Source organism: Salmo trutta, chromosome 29, assembly GCF_901001165.1.
Source record: "Salmo trutta chromosome 29, fSalTru1.1, whole genome shotgun sequence".
Classification (NCBI taxonomy): domain Eukaryota; kingdom Metazoa; phylum Chordata; class Actinopteri; order Salmoniformes; family Salmonidae; genus Salmo; species Salmo trutta.
In genome coordinates this window covers 11,136,895-11,152,825 of record NC_042985.1, presented here as the reverse complement: position 1 = coordinate 11,152,825, position 15,931 = coordinate 11,136,895, and the positions used below count along the sequence as shown (strand labels likewise).

Genomic DNA, 15,931 nt, shown 5'->3' with positions numbered 1-15,931 from the left:
TATTTCTCTAAGATCATTGGACTTTGGGGTAGTTTATTGAATAATTCATTTCCATATATTGCAGCAGCCAAAGGCAGAGGAATTATGCCATTGTTCAGTAGCGCATTGACTCTTCCCGAGCGACGTGCTCCTATTATAGCGCAGGTTGGAGAGGCGTGGGCTCCTACCGATCCCCGATGAGTGAGGCTTTGATGTTCGCACAGACGGGCTCTTTACCAGTGTGTTCCGCTGCTGTAGGCTACGCATGAATGGCATTCGCTATTGGTGTCTGTGCGTACATATAGAGGAGCGCTAGCGCGGGATAAGGCTTGGCGCCTGAGGTTCATATTTTCAACTTTTTACGGAATGAAATATCAGTCAACCCGGCTGTAAATTTCACTCAGACATGATGGATTTATGACAAACAGCATGCCTTTTCTGATGGAGTTGGATTGACGATTGACTCATTTCAGCGTCCATGCGTGTTATATTTTTAGATATGTGTTTTATCCCTTATTCTAGAGCTGATGTTGTAGGACAAGTTTCGGACACCAAAATGTGTTTATTTTTTATTTTCATATTATCAACTTTAGAAATATGTCAGTCGCTGGCCCCTCGGAACGTTTATACAAATCACTGGGCAGTGCGTATTGCAGGGGGACAAGAAGAAGCGGATAAACTTGCTGCTAAATATGGTTATAATAATTATGGACAGGTAAGACCATTACCGTGTTTTTATTTTGTGCAGCCTGACCTGTTATGTTTCACTCTTTCTGCTTTGCGGATCAATAGTCTAATGTTTTGTCGAGTTCAGCTGCTGAACTTCGATACAGTAGGCTGGCTATTTGTGCGATTGCGATTATTATCCGTGTCTGGCAAGCACCTGAACCCCTGCGCCAAATGTACAGCTTTCCGAGTTCCAGAGCGATTTTCAGTTTTCAACACAAACGCACCAGCGCCACTGAAGTACATTCTGTTCAGGCCGTTGACTTATGGGCAATGGTCACGTTGCACTGTCCACATACAACGAGATTTAACAAGACGCTGTAATTATACAATGTGGTGTAGACTACAGTAGGCTTGTGGACGATGATCAACACTGGAAATGGCACTGTGCCAAAAAATAAAATACCCAAATTCCATAATGTTGGTTCATTTTCATTTCCCGAAATTCGAAAAGGACTCCATTCCAACTTGGTACACCATTGATGTTTTCACTTTAAGGATGTTATATATGACTGGAATGGGTTTACTTAATTCTAATAGTGGATTTGTTCTGCTCTTGTTCTAGCCATAATAGCCTTTACAATCCTCCCCAGGGGGTAATGCATTGATTATCCAGATGATTTGGAAGAGGAGGGCACCACAGCATGGCTTCTGTTGCAGCCTTTTTGTTGAAGTTGACCACATGCTATAAACTGCAATAAATGATCATGTGGTGTTGACATTTTAGTCTGTCTCCCATTGGGATTCAACCCCTATGGAACTTCCTAACAGATCTTCATTTCAATGTATTGACAGGTGATAGATACTCTTGGAGAATTCATGCAGACTGTGAAGATGACACGCTTGTGAATCGGGAAGCTGGGTTTCTTACAATAAAAAGAAAGCAGTAGATATTCTATAGATTATTGACATGAATCTGAGGATAACAAGTCATTTAGGAGTAAGGACGTAGCCCACATAACTACTGTAGCCTAACAGTATGATACATTTATTCAGGGTATAAGGATGGACACAGTGTTTGCATGATTCAGAGAAGTGTGATATCTGAAATTGAACTTTATTCAATGGACCTTTGACCTTTTATGATGTGACATTTTATATCTGCAGCGTCTGTGTACACTCAGCTTGATATCTAAGCAATCATTTCAAATTCCTAACAACTGACAGACTTGGATGGAGATGGAGAGGGAAAGACAGAGGGTGAGAAAGAGGGGAGAAATGGAGTGAGAACGACAGAGTGAGTGAAAGAGGGAAAGAGAGAGTTGAAATGAGTGGGGGAGACATATAGAGCAAGAGACAGAGAGAGAAAGAGGGTGAAAGGACAAATGAGTGAGAACAAGGGAAAGAGGTGAAGGGAGGTAGCGAAAGGTTGAGAGAGAGCGAGAGAGAGAGTGTTGAAGAAGTCCTGGTTCAGATAATAACGCGGCTCAGTGCTAGAAGTGCACATGTGCTCTGGGTTTCCTGCCCGCATTTTTGGTGCAAAGTCACGAGAGAAAAAAAATATCCTATTCATTTCTTCACGTGCTTTGGATTTGAAATTGTTATTTTCCTCTGAGTAAGCAACATTTGCAGAAAAAGTCCTTCTGTACAAATGCAGGATCTTAATTTGATCACCACGTTGCAGGAGAAAAAAAACGTGTTGTTTATTTGAGGTTGAAAAAGGCTTCTGAAGTTTGCAATTTCCAAAAAATTTATCAACCCCCTACAAAAATGTCCATGAATTATAATCCACATAATAATTAACATGTCCTGTTGCTGCAGGATTATTTTCCTGCTGTAGCAAACTGGCTCACATTAAGACCCAACATCTGTATGTGTTCACAAACTTCACATTGTTGGATACCGGTGCAAAAATGTTCTTTTTCAAAACAATGTAGGTTGTTTGGTTTTAGGCACCATATTCCAAGTTAACCAATATCATGTACTGTATATCGATTTGCATTGATGTACAGACAGTAACATACAATACAATTATATGTGTTCTTGATCACGTCACTGCATGCTCTATATCTCACTTTACTGTAGAATGCAGATTTAACCTGGCATTACCCTTTCTGCTGTCCACAACCATCATTTTTATGTATACTGTAAAGATTGCAGTGTATTTTCTTCTTCTTCTTCTTCTCGCCATGACCCTACTGTTTGTTTTCATGTTGTTGCTGTCCAGATCGGGAGTCTGGAGGACCATTACCATTTCCACCACAGCAGAGTGGTGCGCAGAGCAGCTTTCTCCACTAGGGGAGCTCACTCCTTCATCCAGATGGACCCGAAGGTGAGATGTCTGCTTGGCAGTTACTCGGAGTGAATCCTAACCTAGAATTTTCACATAGTGGTCTATTTTCGGCTGGCATTAAGGCGGCGCTAGTGTCAAACGCATTTTAGTTTGCAATTTCGTCATGTGAAAACTGGTGCATTTGCATTTTCCAGCCTTAACACCAGGTTCGGCAATTTACCTGTCAAACATCAGCACACTTGCGCTCAGATGGGAGGGGGTGGAAATATTTGAGGCGTGTCCTTAAAAACATGATCCAAAGTGCTAATTTCAGGCAGTACTGGTAGGGATATTTAAGACCAACCAAAAGCTGGTTTGGTTATGACATGAATATTGACAGCAGAAACACAGCCTATCCAGCCGTGACGCACACTGACCATATGAACATGGAACAAGAGTAGCCTGATGTGCTTTTGGAGTCTGAATACTTCCTATTTAGAAACATAAAAAACACGTGTTTTTTCCCCGTTTTGTTTCATTTGCTTAAAAACCAAGATTAGCCTCCTCTCAATGAAGCCTTTTTTTCCTGCCCAAATCAATCACAAAGTAGTCAAGACTGTCGATAAAGGGTTTAGCTCCCGAGACCACTTGGAAATAAATCTTAATCACCAAAGCTTTATTAAAATATAAAGTTTGAGAGGAGTTAAACAGTGAGCTGACATTCCCTTTTTATCTGTGCATTGTAGGCAGGCCCACATTATTTTAGCCTGCAGGTCACGTTTTGGATGTGCATAAAACCCTCCATAGTCTGTGTTGTTTTAATATTATATGTCCAAGGGAAGAAATGATGGTGCCTGTAAGTGTGACATAGCCTTATTTAAAACAAGTTGTTTTGTTGTTTCATTCTCTTTTTAGGCCTTATCAATAATGAATTGAATCTTGCTTATTGACAATGTTTTGCATGTCCATGCTCAGCCATAATGCAATTTACTGTAGACCTATTCCCTATATCAGTGTGAATTCTATTGAAGCCATGCAATTACTGAGAACAATGTGGACTGCAAATGGGTTCAAGTTAACCTATTTAGCAAAGATGGAATAGATAGGTGTACATGTTGTTATTTTGTATCTGTAAGCCATTTAATAAACTCTATCGGACTAACATTGGCATTGGAGTTGATTCCAAGGCAATACATAAAATACCTTAAATACACAACTTGAAGCAACCACACATTTAGCCATGTAGCACATTCTGATTGGCCAGTGAGGGGCCAAGCCTTGACACACCCACAACTTGTTTATTCATCAAAACCCAGCCCTTTCCCGCCAAAGCCAGCAAGTCCCCGGATAATTGTAATAGTGACAATTGCCAAAATATTTCGGACACACGTCTGAACCTATAACGCTACCACTTGCTCTTAGATTTACCATTGTGTTAGGTTTGTTAAAATAGAGCCCATAGTCTCCCTTTGACATCAATACATTACTAAGTGAACAGTTATGATTCACTTCTAAGGTGAATGCTAGAAAGGATGAATGGTAGGAATAATACTTTGGTGGTTTCTTATATTTCTCCTATTTCACACATGTACTGGTCTAGTAATATGCATGTGTGAATTGGAAATGTGCTTTTTGCATATCCTAACTCCCCCTGAGACACCTTCGGAGAGCGGGGTCACGGCCAGGGTCTGTTATCAGCAACAGATGATCAAGTACCAGAGGAGGCTAGTGGGAGGAGCTATAAGAGGAATCAATGCAACGGTATCACACACATCAAGCATATGGAAACCACATGTTTGACTCCCTTCCAATTATTCCGTTCCTGCCATTACAATGAGGTCGTCCTCCTATAGCTACTTCCACCAGCCTCCACTGGCAAATACATAGTCACAACAGTATAACGTTAGTCACAAAAGATGAGCAAGTACATGAGCTTAGGTGTACATGATTTTCCACTTAGCTTTAGTTGATTCACTGACACAGCTGTTGATATTTGCTTCTGTAGCAGGAGCCTACTGGGGAATGCAAGCCTGTGACATCATCAGCTCTTGTGCTCTGACACAGATTTTGACTTATGTCTCTGGGTTAGAAATGTGGCAGACAGATGAAATATTTAACGGTAAAGAGCAAAACTTCATATTTGAAGTGGAATTTCCCTTTAAAGTTGGAATCCTTAATGGTGAAAGTGCCACATTGGTTTCGCGTGTTACAACAACAAAGAAGTACCATCATTCAGGGGCAGTAGAACAGCACAATATGTATTGGTGTTTTTAGTGTTGACCACTCTGATCAACACACCTCACCTCTGTTTAGTCCACAAAACAGAACTAATAACAAAGTGCTCAGAGGCGCTGTTTCCCCTAATGCAGATTCCATCTTCTAAGATTAGGATCAAGGGTTGAACTAGTGTTACGGATACTGTAATGCTTAGGGGTTAAAATCCCATTTGTCGCCAGAAAGTGTTGTACCTCTGTTCTTCGGACCACTTCAGCCCAGCTGTTTTACAGACGCAGCCCGCACACAGAGTTGGGTCTTTAACATACCTAACATAGTGATAGTTGACAGACCATTTATCCACTCAAGTGTCTCTCTCTCTGCATGCCCAGATCTCTTCATTTACTCTGTCTGGATGAAACATAAGCAGAGAGACTGACACACACACACACACACACACACACACACACACACACACACACACACACACACACACACACACACACACACACACACACACACACACACACACACACACACACTATCAGGGACCAAGAGAAGGCAATCCAATCAAAATCCTATCAGAACCTCAAGACAGATACACTTGGATAGATACATAGATACATGTACCCATCATCCGTATCACATCAGGCCCATCAGGCATTACTGGAGGCCTCCTTCCACCCTCCACTTCTAGCCTACAGGCAGCTGTTTGGGGAGCCTCTCCTCTGGCCTTCTCCCTGAGATTATCTCACTCAGACAGGCAGGATCTCAAGAGTAATAAAAGCCAAAGCCCAAAGTCTGGAGCTCCTCGACAGAGCTCATCCTGATCATATCACGCTCTAAGCCCTGTGTGTATAAATGAAAGGTTGGGGCTGATGCCCTGAAACCAATTTTACCTCTGTCAGGCCTCTGATTTGCTGCCCCCCCAGCTTGTGTGATTTCACCACCAACCACCAACCACTGTCACAACATAACTTATCAAGAAGAGAACTCTAAACACGGCCTCTATATGGTTTCTGGGCCTCTCACCACAACCACTGGTCAGACCTACTACAGTAGGCTATATACAGTAGTTAATAAGATAGGACAGGTTTCCCGGATACAGATTTAACCTAGTCCTGGACTTTAAAGCTATTTCAATTGATATTCTCCATTGAGCATGCTTTTAAGTCTATGGCCAGGCTTAATCTGTGTCTGGGAAACGGGCCCATTGTGTACAATTAACTCCTAATATGCAATGGTGTGAGACTGCTATGAAGGCATGCACTGAATCGGAGCATGCAGACACCACATGCAATTAAAACTGTGTACGTACGCAAGGTGCTTTGTGAATTTGCATTTGAATGTGTTTATCACATGGATTAAGAATACATAGGATGGCTCCCAAATGCCCCCTGTTCCCTATGTAGTGCAATACTTTTGACCAGAGCCCTATGTGCCTTGATTAAAAGTAGTGCACTACATTGCGAACAGGGTGCCATTTGGGACAGATACATAGTCATTCATTTCCAATTTGCAAATCGACAAACATGTGTTTGTTTGTTAATGTGTGTAAAACTTCACCAGTGATTTCCATTCCCAGATCCATCATTGGGAGTCGCTTAAGCAAGCCACAATGTCTCTGTGGTCTCTCTACTGTGTGTGTGTGTGTGTGTGCACGCGTGTGTGTGTGATGTCTTTCTAGGTTGACTGGGTTCAACAGCAGCTAGTGAAGCAGAGAGTAAAGAGATTCATCAAAAGCGACACCCGAAGCCCTGACCCCAACTTCGTCCACTTCAACGACCCCAAATGGTCCAACATGTGGTATATTGTAAGTACACTACATATCTACCATCTATCCTCACTGGAGTCATATATGTAGTAGTACTTGAAATAATTGAACCAAGGAATAAATAATTAGCTGAAATGAAAATCAGGGTCATATTCATTAGGACACGCAATGGAAACCTTTAATCGGCCCTGGTCAAAAGTAGTGCATTATCTAGGGAATAGAGTGCCATTTTGGACAGGCCCAAACAAGTGCCCTCACTTCCCCTTGACACCATCGATCCCTCTGTTTAAGGTGCACCACTATTCCCTGAACATGTTTTTGTCACCACACGAGTCTAATACAAACTGCCTTAAGCTAATGCATCTCTGCGGCTATGGTCCGGTCGTCTTTTAGTAATTAAACCAGGTTGACGATAAGAGCTTTGGGTAGGAACTCAAGTGTGAAATTGTCCAGAGCCTGCAGTTCTGTTGTCTACTCGGGAGAAGTGTCCAAACTTCTAAGGGCTCAGGGTAAATCTGGGGTTAGGATGGATTAGATGCTATAGAGGCGATGGATGTGGGTAAAATGATTCACTACCTGAATGCACTACATGGCAGGAATGTAACTGTTGTCTATGCTGGGGATGGGCCTCCGCTTTGGCATTCTGTGGGAGAAGACATTTTTAAACAGACAGATGGCCTATAATGGTTTCTCTCCCACAGAGCTTACGTTGTATATCTCTTTATCCTATATCTCATGCCAGAGTCTGTTGGTGCGAGTGTTTAACATGCATACTAAAAATAGGAGTCAAGGGGCAGAATCCTAATGCTCTTTAAGAAAGGTGGGCTGGGTAAATGTAGGGGAAGTGCTGGGTTGTGATACTGAGTTTGGATCCAGACCTGGTTCTCTCAAATACTTTGAGCATTTGATAGATTAAGCCTGCCTGGAATGCCAGATGGGCAGGGTTTACACTTTTAGGACTATTCTGTTCCATTGTGCCAGACAAGCTAAATCAAGCGCTGCTAAAGTATTTGAAAGAAAACACATTATGTGAACCCAGATCTGTTGGAGGGGATTGGGTGATATAACATATAGAGAGACGATAATGGATGGAGAATTTGCTCAGGGTCATGTTTGTCTCACATCACCCTAATGCTGGGTGAGTTCAGTAGGGCACACCTTATCAAAACGTTTTGCAACAGAAAATGAAAATCAGTGTTCCTACTGGACAATATCTGGTAGTACCTCCCAGATTAATTCTGTTTTAAAACCTTTTGTACCTATTTAACACGACCCTAGTATCCTGCCAGACAGTTTCACTTATCTGAGGGAACAAGAATTGCTCTTCAATGTCCTCACATTCAAATTAGGAGGTGGGATGCAAAGATGAAAAAATGACAAACTCAAGGACAACCAAGCCGTTGCTGTTGAATAAAGATTTTCCATATTTAAGGTTGTCAGTGACACATCGGTTGACATGACAGATATACGTACTGATTAACATAGGACCCCAGTCTGACCACTCCTCTGTTTCCTATTAACATTGTATGTGTCCTCTGTGGTCCTCTTCCTCAGCACTGTACGGACAAGAACAATCGCTGTCGGTCAGAGATGAACATTCTGGCAGCGTGGCAGAGAGGCTACACGGGCAAGAACGTGGTGGTCACCATCCTGGATGATGGCATCGAGAGGAACCACCCTGACCTGGCACAGAACTATGTAAGTATACTATTGGGGTCTCTTCACATAGTCAAACGTTTGTTCCCATATTCCTAGCACACAATGACTACATCAAGCTTGTGACTCTGAAAACTCATTGGATGCATTTGCATTTTGTTTGGGTTGTGTTTTGGGTTGTGTTTTGGGTTGTGTTTTGGGTTGTGTTTTGCCCAGTGGGAACTGAATGGCGATTGATGTTCATGTTTTGAAAGGGCTACAGTAAAGTAAAGTGTTTATAAATGATATCGCTGTCAGATGAAAAATTGCAACTGATATCAGTGCCCATCCCTAATGGATATGAATAAAGAATTGAACAGAATATAACACAGATAATAACATAACGTCCACCACCACCACCTTAGTTGCTGGAAAGGACAATGTGAAAAGAAAATACCCGGGCCAGAACAGTTTGGTTTGGCACGATTGTGTGAAAAGGGTACGTCCACAAAAACAACACACCCACACTGCTAGTATTTGTTGAGGCCTTAACAACACACCACCTTTGTCAGAGAAATGTCATTTCTGTGCCTGACACATTGGATTACGTCTCTAAGTTATGGCCGGTGTTGGTTCCAATCTGTCACTGGTTCTCTAATAGTGCACGAGATGAGATATGACTGAAATGTGGAAAAACCATGGCAATAAATTTCCTTTTTAGTTTTATGTCCTTTAGTGAGCAAGACCTGCTTTGTTTTCTCCTTCTATCTGTCTCTCTCTGTTGCTCTCTTCATTTTCTCTCTCTTCTTTCTCTCTTTCTCTGTCTCTCTGTCCCTCTGTCTCTCTCTCTCTCTCCAGGACCAGCTGGCGAGTTATGATGTCAATGGGAACGACCATGATCCAACTCCTCGTTATGACTCTAGCAACGAGAACAAGTGAGAGCAAACATCCCTCAGTCCCCATCCTATCCCTCTATCCTTCATTTATTCCCTCCATCTCTCCATCCTTCTACGTCATCACTGTATCCCTTCACCTATCTATCCATCCTTCTTTCCTCGTGTATTTATTCCCCTGTCCCTCTATCCATCATCCCTCTATTCCCTCTTCCCCTCTCCTTATCCATCCTTCCATTCGCTCTTTCTGCTCACCCCTCCATTACTTGCACCCCTTTCTATTCCCCGTTCCCCATCACCACATACCTCCATTCCTCCATGCTTCCATTCCTCCATATTTCCTTCCATCCATCCCAATGTACCTTTACTATGTACCTTTATTGCTCTTTTCCTCCATCCCTCCATCTCTCCATCAACCCATCCCTTGGGCTATTGACAGGAGGGTCCACTTCCCCACACCACACTTCTGATGTAACCTAAATGACTCATGCACTGTTTTAATGTACATCATTATTAATATGGTACTTTAATGAAACACTTTGACTTTCATCTCTGGTGGATGTGGCTGGGCGTTCATATGCTGCCTATCTCTCTCTCTCTCTCTCTCTCTCTCTCTCTCTCTCTCTCTCTCTCTCTCTCTCTCTGTCTGAGGTCTACAGGCTGGCTAATGAATATAAAGAGGACACAAAGACTACTTTGAAATGTGACAGGAAAATGTGACGGCTTTGAAATGTCCCCCAGCCGCAGTGCACCACTCTTTTATTTGTCATTGAACCTCGTGTTGTTTTTATCATACTTGTCCCACTGGAACGTCCAACATTCCATTGGTGACGATTTGAGCAACTTGCTATGGAATAGTTTGACATACTTTTTTCTATTATACATATTCAGTTTGAGAGTTATACTTATTCAGTTAGACAAACGTCTCATCTCTGGATAGAAACTGACTCCAGACCAGACAGACTAGTCACTCATCATATCTTGTTGTGTATTCAGTTAGACAAACGTCTCATTTCTGGTTAGAAACTGACTCCAGACCAGACAGACTAGTCACTCATCATATCCTGTTGTGTATTCAGTTAGACAAACGTCTCATCTCTGGATAGAAACTGACTCCAGACCAGACAGACTAGTCCCTCATCATATCCTGTTGTGTATTCAGTTAGACAAACGTCTCATCTCTGGATAGAAACTGACTCCAGACCAGACAGACTAGTCCCTCATCATATCTTGTTGTGTATTCAGTTAGACAAACGTCTCATCTCTGGTTAGAAACTGACTCCAGACCAAACAGACTAGTCCCTCATCATATCCTGTTGTGTATTCAGTTAGACAAATGTCTCATCTCTGGTTAGAAACTGACTCCAGACCAGACAGACTAGTCACTCATCATATCCTGTTGTGTATTCAGTTAGACAAACGTCTCATCTCTGGTTAGAAACTGACTCCAGACCAGACAGACTAGTCCCTCATCATATCCTGTTGTGTATTCAGTTAGACAAACGTCTCATCTCTGGTTAGAAACTGACTCCAGACCAAACAGACTAGTCCCTCATCATATCCTGTTGTGTATTCAGTTAGACAAATGTCTCATCTCTGGTTAGAAACTGACTCCAGACCAGACAGACTAGTCACTCATCATATCCTGTTGTGTATTCAGTTAGACAAACGTCTCATCTCTGGTTAGAAACTGACTCCAGACCAGACAGACTAGTCACTCATCATATCCTGTTGTGTATTCAGTTAGACAAACGTCTCATCTCTGGTTAGAAACTGACTCCAGACCAGACAGACTAGCCCCTCATCATATCCTGTTGTGTATTCAGTTAGACAAACGTCTCATCTCTGGTTAGAAACTGTCTCCAGACCATACAGACTAGTCACTCATCATATTCTGTTGTGTATTCAGTTGCTATCATCGTGTTTCTTATTGCTGCACTGAAGGCATTTCTGTCACAACACAAACTTCACCAAGCAATCAAATTAATCTGGAGTCTTGTTGACCAGCAAACAAACCCAAAAGGTCTTTATTCATTTTCTCCTCCTTAATCTCTCTCTCTCTGGGTGGTGTAATTCACCCCTGGCTGTAGAGGGACACGTAATTGGGATCAGGGGGAGAGGGGAAACAACTATTAAAGAGAAAGCCATTCAGGTTGTTTCTCTGTCACCCAGCCTTGGTGAGATGAGTTCACTGGATGCACCCAGCCTTGGTGAGATAAGTTCACTGGATGCACCCAGCCTTGGTGAGATGAGTTCACTGGATGCACCCAGCCTTGGTGAGATGTGTTCACTGGATGCACCCAGCCTTGGTGAGATTAGTTCACTGGATGCACCCAGCCTTGGTGAGATGAGTTCACTGGATGCACCCAGCCTTGGTGAGATGAGTTCACTGGATGCACCCAGCCTTGGTGAGATGAGTTCACTGGATGCACCCAGCCTTGGTGAGATGTGTTCACTGGATGCACCCAGCCTTGGTGAGATTAGTTAACTGGATGCACCCAGCCTTGGTGAGATGTGTTCACTGGATGCACCCAGCCTTGGTGAGATGTGTTCACTGGATGCACCCAGCCTTGGTGAGATGTGTTCACTGGATGCACCCAGCCTTGGTGAGATGAGTTCACTGGATGCACCCAGCCTTGGTGAGATGTGTTCACTGGATGCACCTGGACTGGGGTGAGATTAGTGTGTGCGTGCGTGTGTGTGTGTTTGTGTGTGTGTGTGTGTGTGTGTGTGTGTGTGTGTGTGTGTGTGTGTGTGTGTGTGTGTGTGCGCATTGGTATACAGGCGCTCTCTCCTCTTAAACTCATTACTGCGTGGCCTAACAGGAGGCGATGTGACACCATGTTTTATATTCCACCATGTTTTATATTCCACCATGTTTTATATACCACCATGTTTTATATTCCACCATGTTTTATATTCCACCATGTTTTATATTCCACCATGTTTGGCCACACATTAATTTTCAAACAAGGCGACCAGCTGCACGGCAGGGGAGTGAACAGCGTACTGGTCCAGGTACTCACCTCAGTTCTCGCTTTCTCGGGAGAAAGGACTGGAACAACACTCCTTATAGTTCTTTTCTCTTTATCTGTTTCTCTCCATCACGCTCTCACTAATTCCACATCTCAGTTGAAGGCTGAAATTCACCCTTTACAGTTTCAATAGATCTCTGTATTCAGTACGATAACGTCTTTGTCACTTCCTTACTTAAAACTTCACAACATTTTCTCATCTCATCTTTTCTCTTCTCAATCTTTTTTTCATCTCAATATTTTCTCATCTAATTTCTATTTAAAACATTTATTTGGTGAGTCTGGTTTGTTTTTGTGAAGAGGTGAATTAAGAGGTTCTTTTTGTAATGTTTTTCATGTCTCTTGCTGGTGAAACAGTCATTATCCAGTAGCCGTCGGTCCCTTGGGGCTGTAGGCTCCTATCAGGTGTGTTAACATGCTGTGATAAAGAGCGTAGGGAAGGAGAGAGAGAGAGAGAGAGAGAGAGAGAGAGAGAGAGAAGAAGGGAATGAGGAAGAGTGTCAGGTGTTGAATATTGACTCCTCCACCACCTGCTGAGCCTGTGAACAGAGGATAACCTTTACTTCATTCCAGAGGTGGACTGATCCCTTCTATTTGTGTGATATGTAAATGAAGAGTGGGAGATGAAATGCTTAGTATAGACCTTCAACTCTTTTCTGTCCTTTACTAGTCCTTATGTTTAGTGACGGTATTACCCTGGACAGCCTAGAAGAGGACGGAACTTTCTGAGCCTGGTTCCTGGTACACTATTAGAAAAAACAGTTCCAAAAGGGTTCTTTGGATGTTCCCATTGGAGAACCCTTTTGGCTTCCATGTAGAACCCTCTGTGGAAAGGGTTTTACATTAAATCCAAAAGGGCTCTACCTGGAACCATAATGGGTTCTTCAAAGGGTTCTCCTATGGGGACAGCCAAAGAACCCTTTTAGGTTTTAGAAAGCACCTTTTTTTCTAAGAATGTAGTAAAGTTTCTTCCTTCTAGGGAATTTTTCCCTGTGCTTCTGCTTTTGATTTTTATTTGGGGTCTAGGCACGGTTACTGTAAAAGCACTTTGTGACAACTGCTTTATAAATATGATTTATTTGATTGTAGCCATTTTAGATAAGGTACATGTGCCAGCACTACCATAAGATAACATTAATTTACATTGGTATGAGTTTCTGCACGACAGCATTCCATCATGTAGTTCTCCTGGGCTAATACTAGCCATACTGATGAAAAACGTTCCTTTTCTTGCTCCATCTCTCCTCTCCCTGTCACAGGATCCAACGAAAGTGGCGCCCCTCCTCGGTCGGGCGGCGCTCGGCGGTCGTCGTCACCGGCCTATTAGCTGCCACCGATCGTTGTTTCTGTGTCGTTTAGTTTTGTCTGTCTGTTCCGCACCTGTTTTGTGTCTGTCATTAGTGGGGGCTTATTTAATGTGTGTTTTCAGTTGGGATTTTGTGCGGGATTGTTTATTGTCCACTCAGGACGGTGGGAGGTATTTTGGGTACGTTGTGTTTTCCGACAGTTTTTTGTCAAAGGATTTACCGGGCTGCGCTCCTTGCCTTTTGTGCCGTGGAATATACACTGCTCAAAAAAATAAAGGGAACACTTAAACAACACAATGTAACTCCAAGTCAATCACACTTCTGTGAAATCAAACTGTCCACTTAAGGAAGCAACACTGATTGACAATAAATTTCACATGCGGTTGTGCAAATGGAATAGACAACAGGTGTAAATTATAGGCAATAAGCAAGACACCCCCAATAAAGGAGTGGTTCAGCAGGTGGTGACCACAGACCACTTCTCAGTTACTATGCTTCCTGGCTGATGTTTTGGTCACTTTTGAATGCTGGCGGTGCTTTCACTCTAGTGGTAGCATGAGACAGAGTCTACAACCCACACAAGTGGCTCAGGTAGTGCAGCTCATCCAGGATGGCACATCAATGCGAGCTGTGGCAAGAAGGTTTGCTGTGTCTGTCAGCGTAGTGTCCAGAGCATGGAGGCGCTACCAGGAGACAGGCCAGTACATCAGGAGATGTGGAGGAGGCCGTAGGAGGGCAACAACCCAGCAGCAGGACCGCTACCTCCTCCTTTGTGCAAGGAGGAGCAGGAGGAGCACTGCCAGAGCCCTGCAAAATGACCTCCAGCAGGCCACAAATGTGCATGTGTCTGCTCAAACGGTCAGAAACAGACTCCATGAGGGTGGTATGAGGGCCTGACGTCCACAGGAGGGGGTTGTGCTTACAGCCCAACACCGTGCAGGCCGTTTGGCATTTGCCAGAGAACACCAAGATTGGCAAATTCGCCACTGGCGCCCTGTGCTCTTCACAGATGAAAGCAGGTTCACACTGAGCATGTGACAGATGTGACAGAGTCTGGAGACGCCGTGGAGAACGTTCTGCTGCCTGCAACATCCTCCAGCATGACCGGTTTGGCGGTGGGTCAGTCATGGTGTGGGGTGGCATTTCTTTGGGGGGCCGCACAGCCCTCCATGTGCTCGCCAGAGGTAGCCTGACTGCCATTAGGTACCGAGATGAGATCCTCAGACCCCTTGTGAGACCATATGCTTGTGCGGTTGGCCTTGGGTTCCTCCTAATGCAAGACAATGCTAGACCTCATGTGGCTGGAGTGTGTCAGCAGTTCCTGCAAGAGGAAGGCATTGATGCTATGGACTGGCCCGCCCGTTCCCCAGACCTGAATCCAATTCAGCACATCTGGGACATCATGTCTCACTCCATCCACCAACGCCACGTTGCACCACAGACTGTCCAGGAGTTGGCGGATGCTTTAGTCCAGGTCTGGGAAGAGACCCCTCAGGAGACCATCCGCCACCTCATCAGGAGCATGCCCAGGCGTTGTAGGGAGGTCATACAGGCACGTGGAGGCCACACACACTACTGAGCCTCATTTTCACTTGTTTTAAGGACATTACATCAAAGTTGTAGTGTGGTTTTCCACTTTAATTTTGAGTGTGACTCCAAATCCAGACATCCATGGGTTGATAAATTGGATTTCCATTGATTATTTTTGTGTGATTTTGTTGTCAGCACATTCAACTATGTAAAGAAAAAAGTAGTTAATAGGATTATTTCTTTCATTCAGATCTAGGATGTGTTGTTTAAGTGTTCCCTTCATTTTTTTGAGCAGTGTATATTTTTTGTGTTTTATGGGAGAGTGTTTCTCCCAGGCAAACTTTGTGTAGCGCCCTGTGCTTTTCAGCCTTTGTGTGTCAGTTCATTAAAAGACACTCACCTCCAGCACCTCTGTCTCCTGCATCTGATTCCGCCTCTACACCAGTACAAATCAGTTGTGACACTCCCTCTCTCCTCTCCTTCTCTCCTCTCGCTCTTCCTCTCCTCTTTTTCTCTCCAGACATGGGACGCGGTGTGCCGGTGAGGTTGCAGCTGTGGCCAATAACTCCCACTGCATTGTGGGAATTGCATACAACGCACGCATTGGAGGTAGAGTATCCTCTCTC

The 15,931-nt window shown here is 43.6% G+C and overlaps 1 protein-coding gene across 2 annotated transcripts in view; it reads left to right on the top strand.

Annotated features, from left to right (window-relative positions):
* Positions 1-215: 215 nt before the first annotated feature.
* Positions 216-15,931, top strand: part of LOC115166893 (proprotein convertase subtilisin/kexin type 6) — a gene marked incomplete in the record, with an annotated part of 86,931 nt that continues 71,215 nt past the window's right edge. Inside the window, 6 exon segments of one of the 2 annotated variants that reach the window (XM_029720798.1) lie at positions 216-694; positions 2,873-2,977; positions 6,819-6,944; positions 8,460-8,603; positions 9,399-9,475; positions 15,826-15,914. In XM_029720798.1, the coding sequence (XP_029576658.1) occupies positions 458-694; positions 2,873-2,977; positions 6,819-6,944; positions 8,460-8,603; positions 9,399-9,475; positions 15,826-15,914 (778 nt within the window). 2 annotated transcript variants of the gene reach the window in all.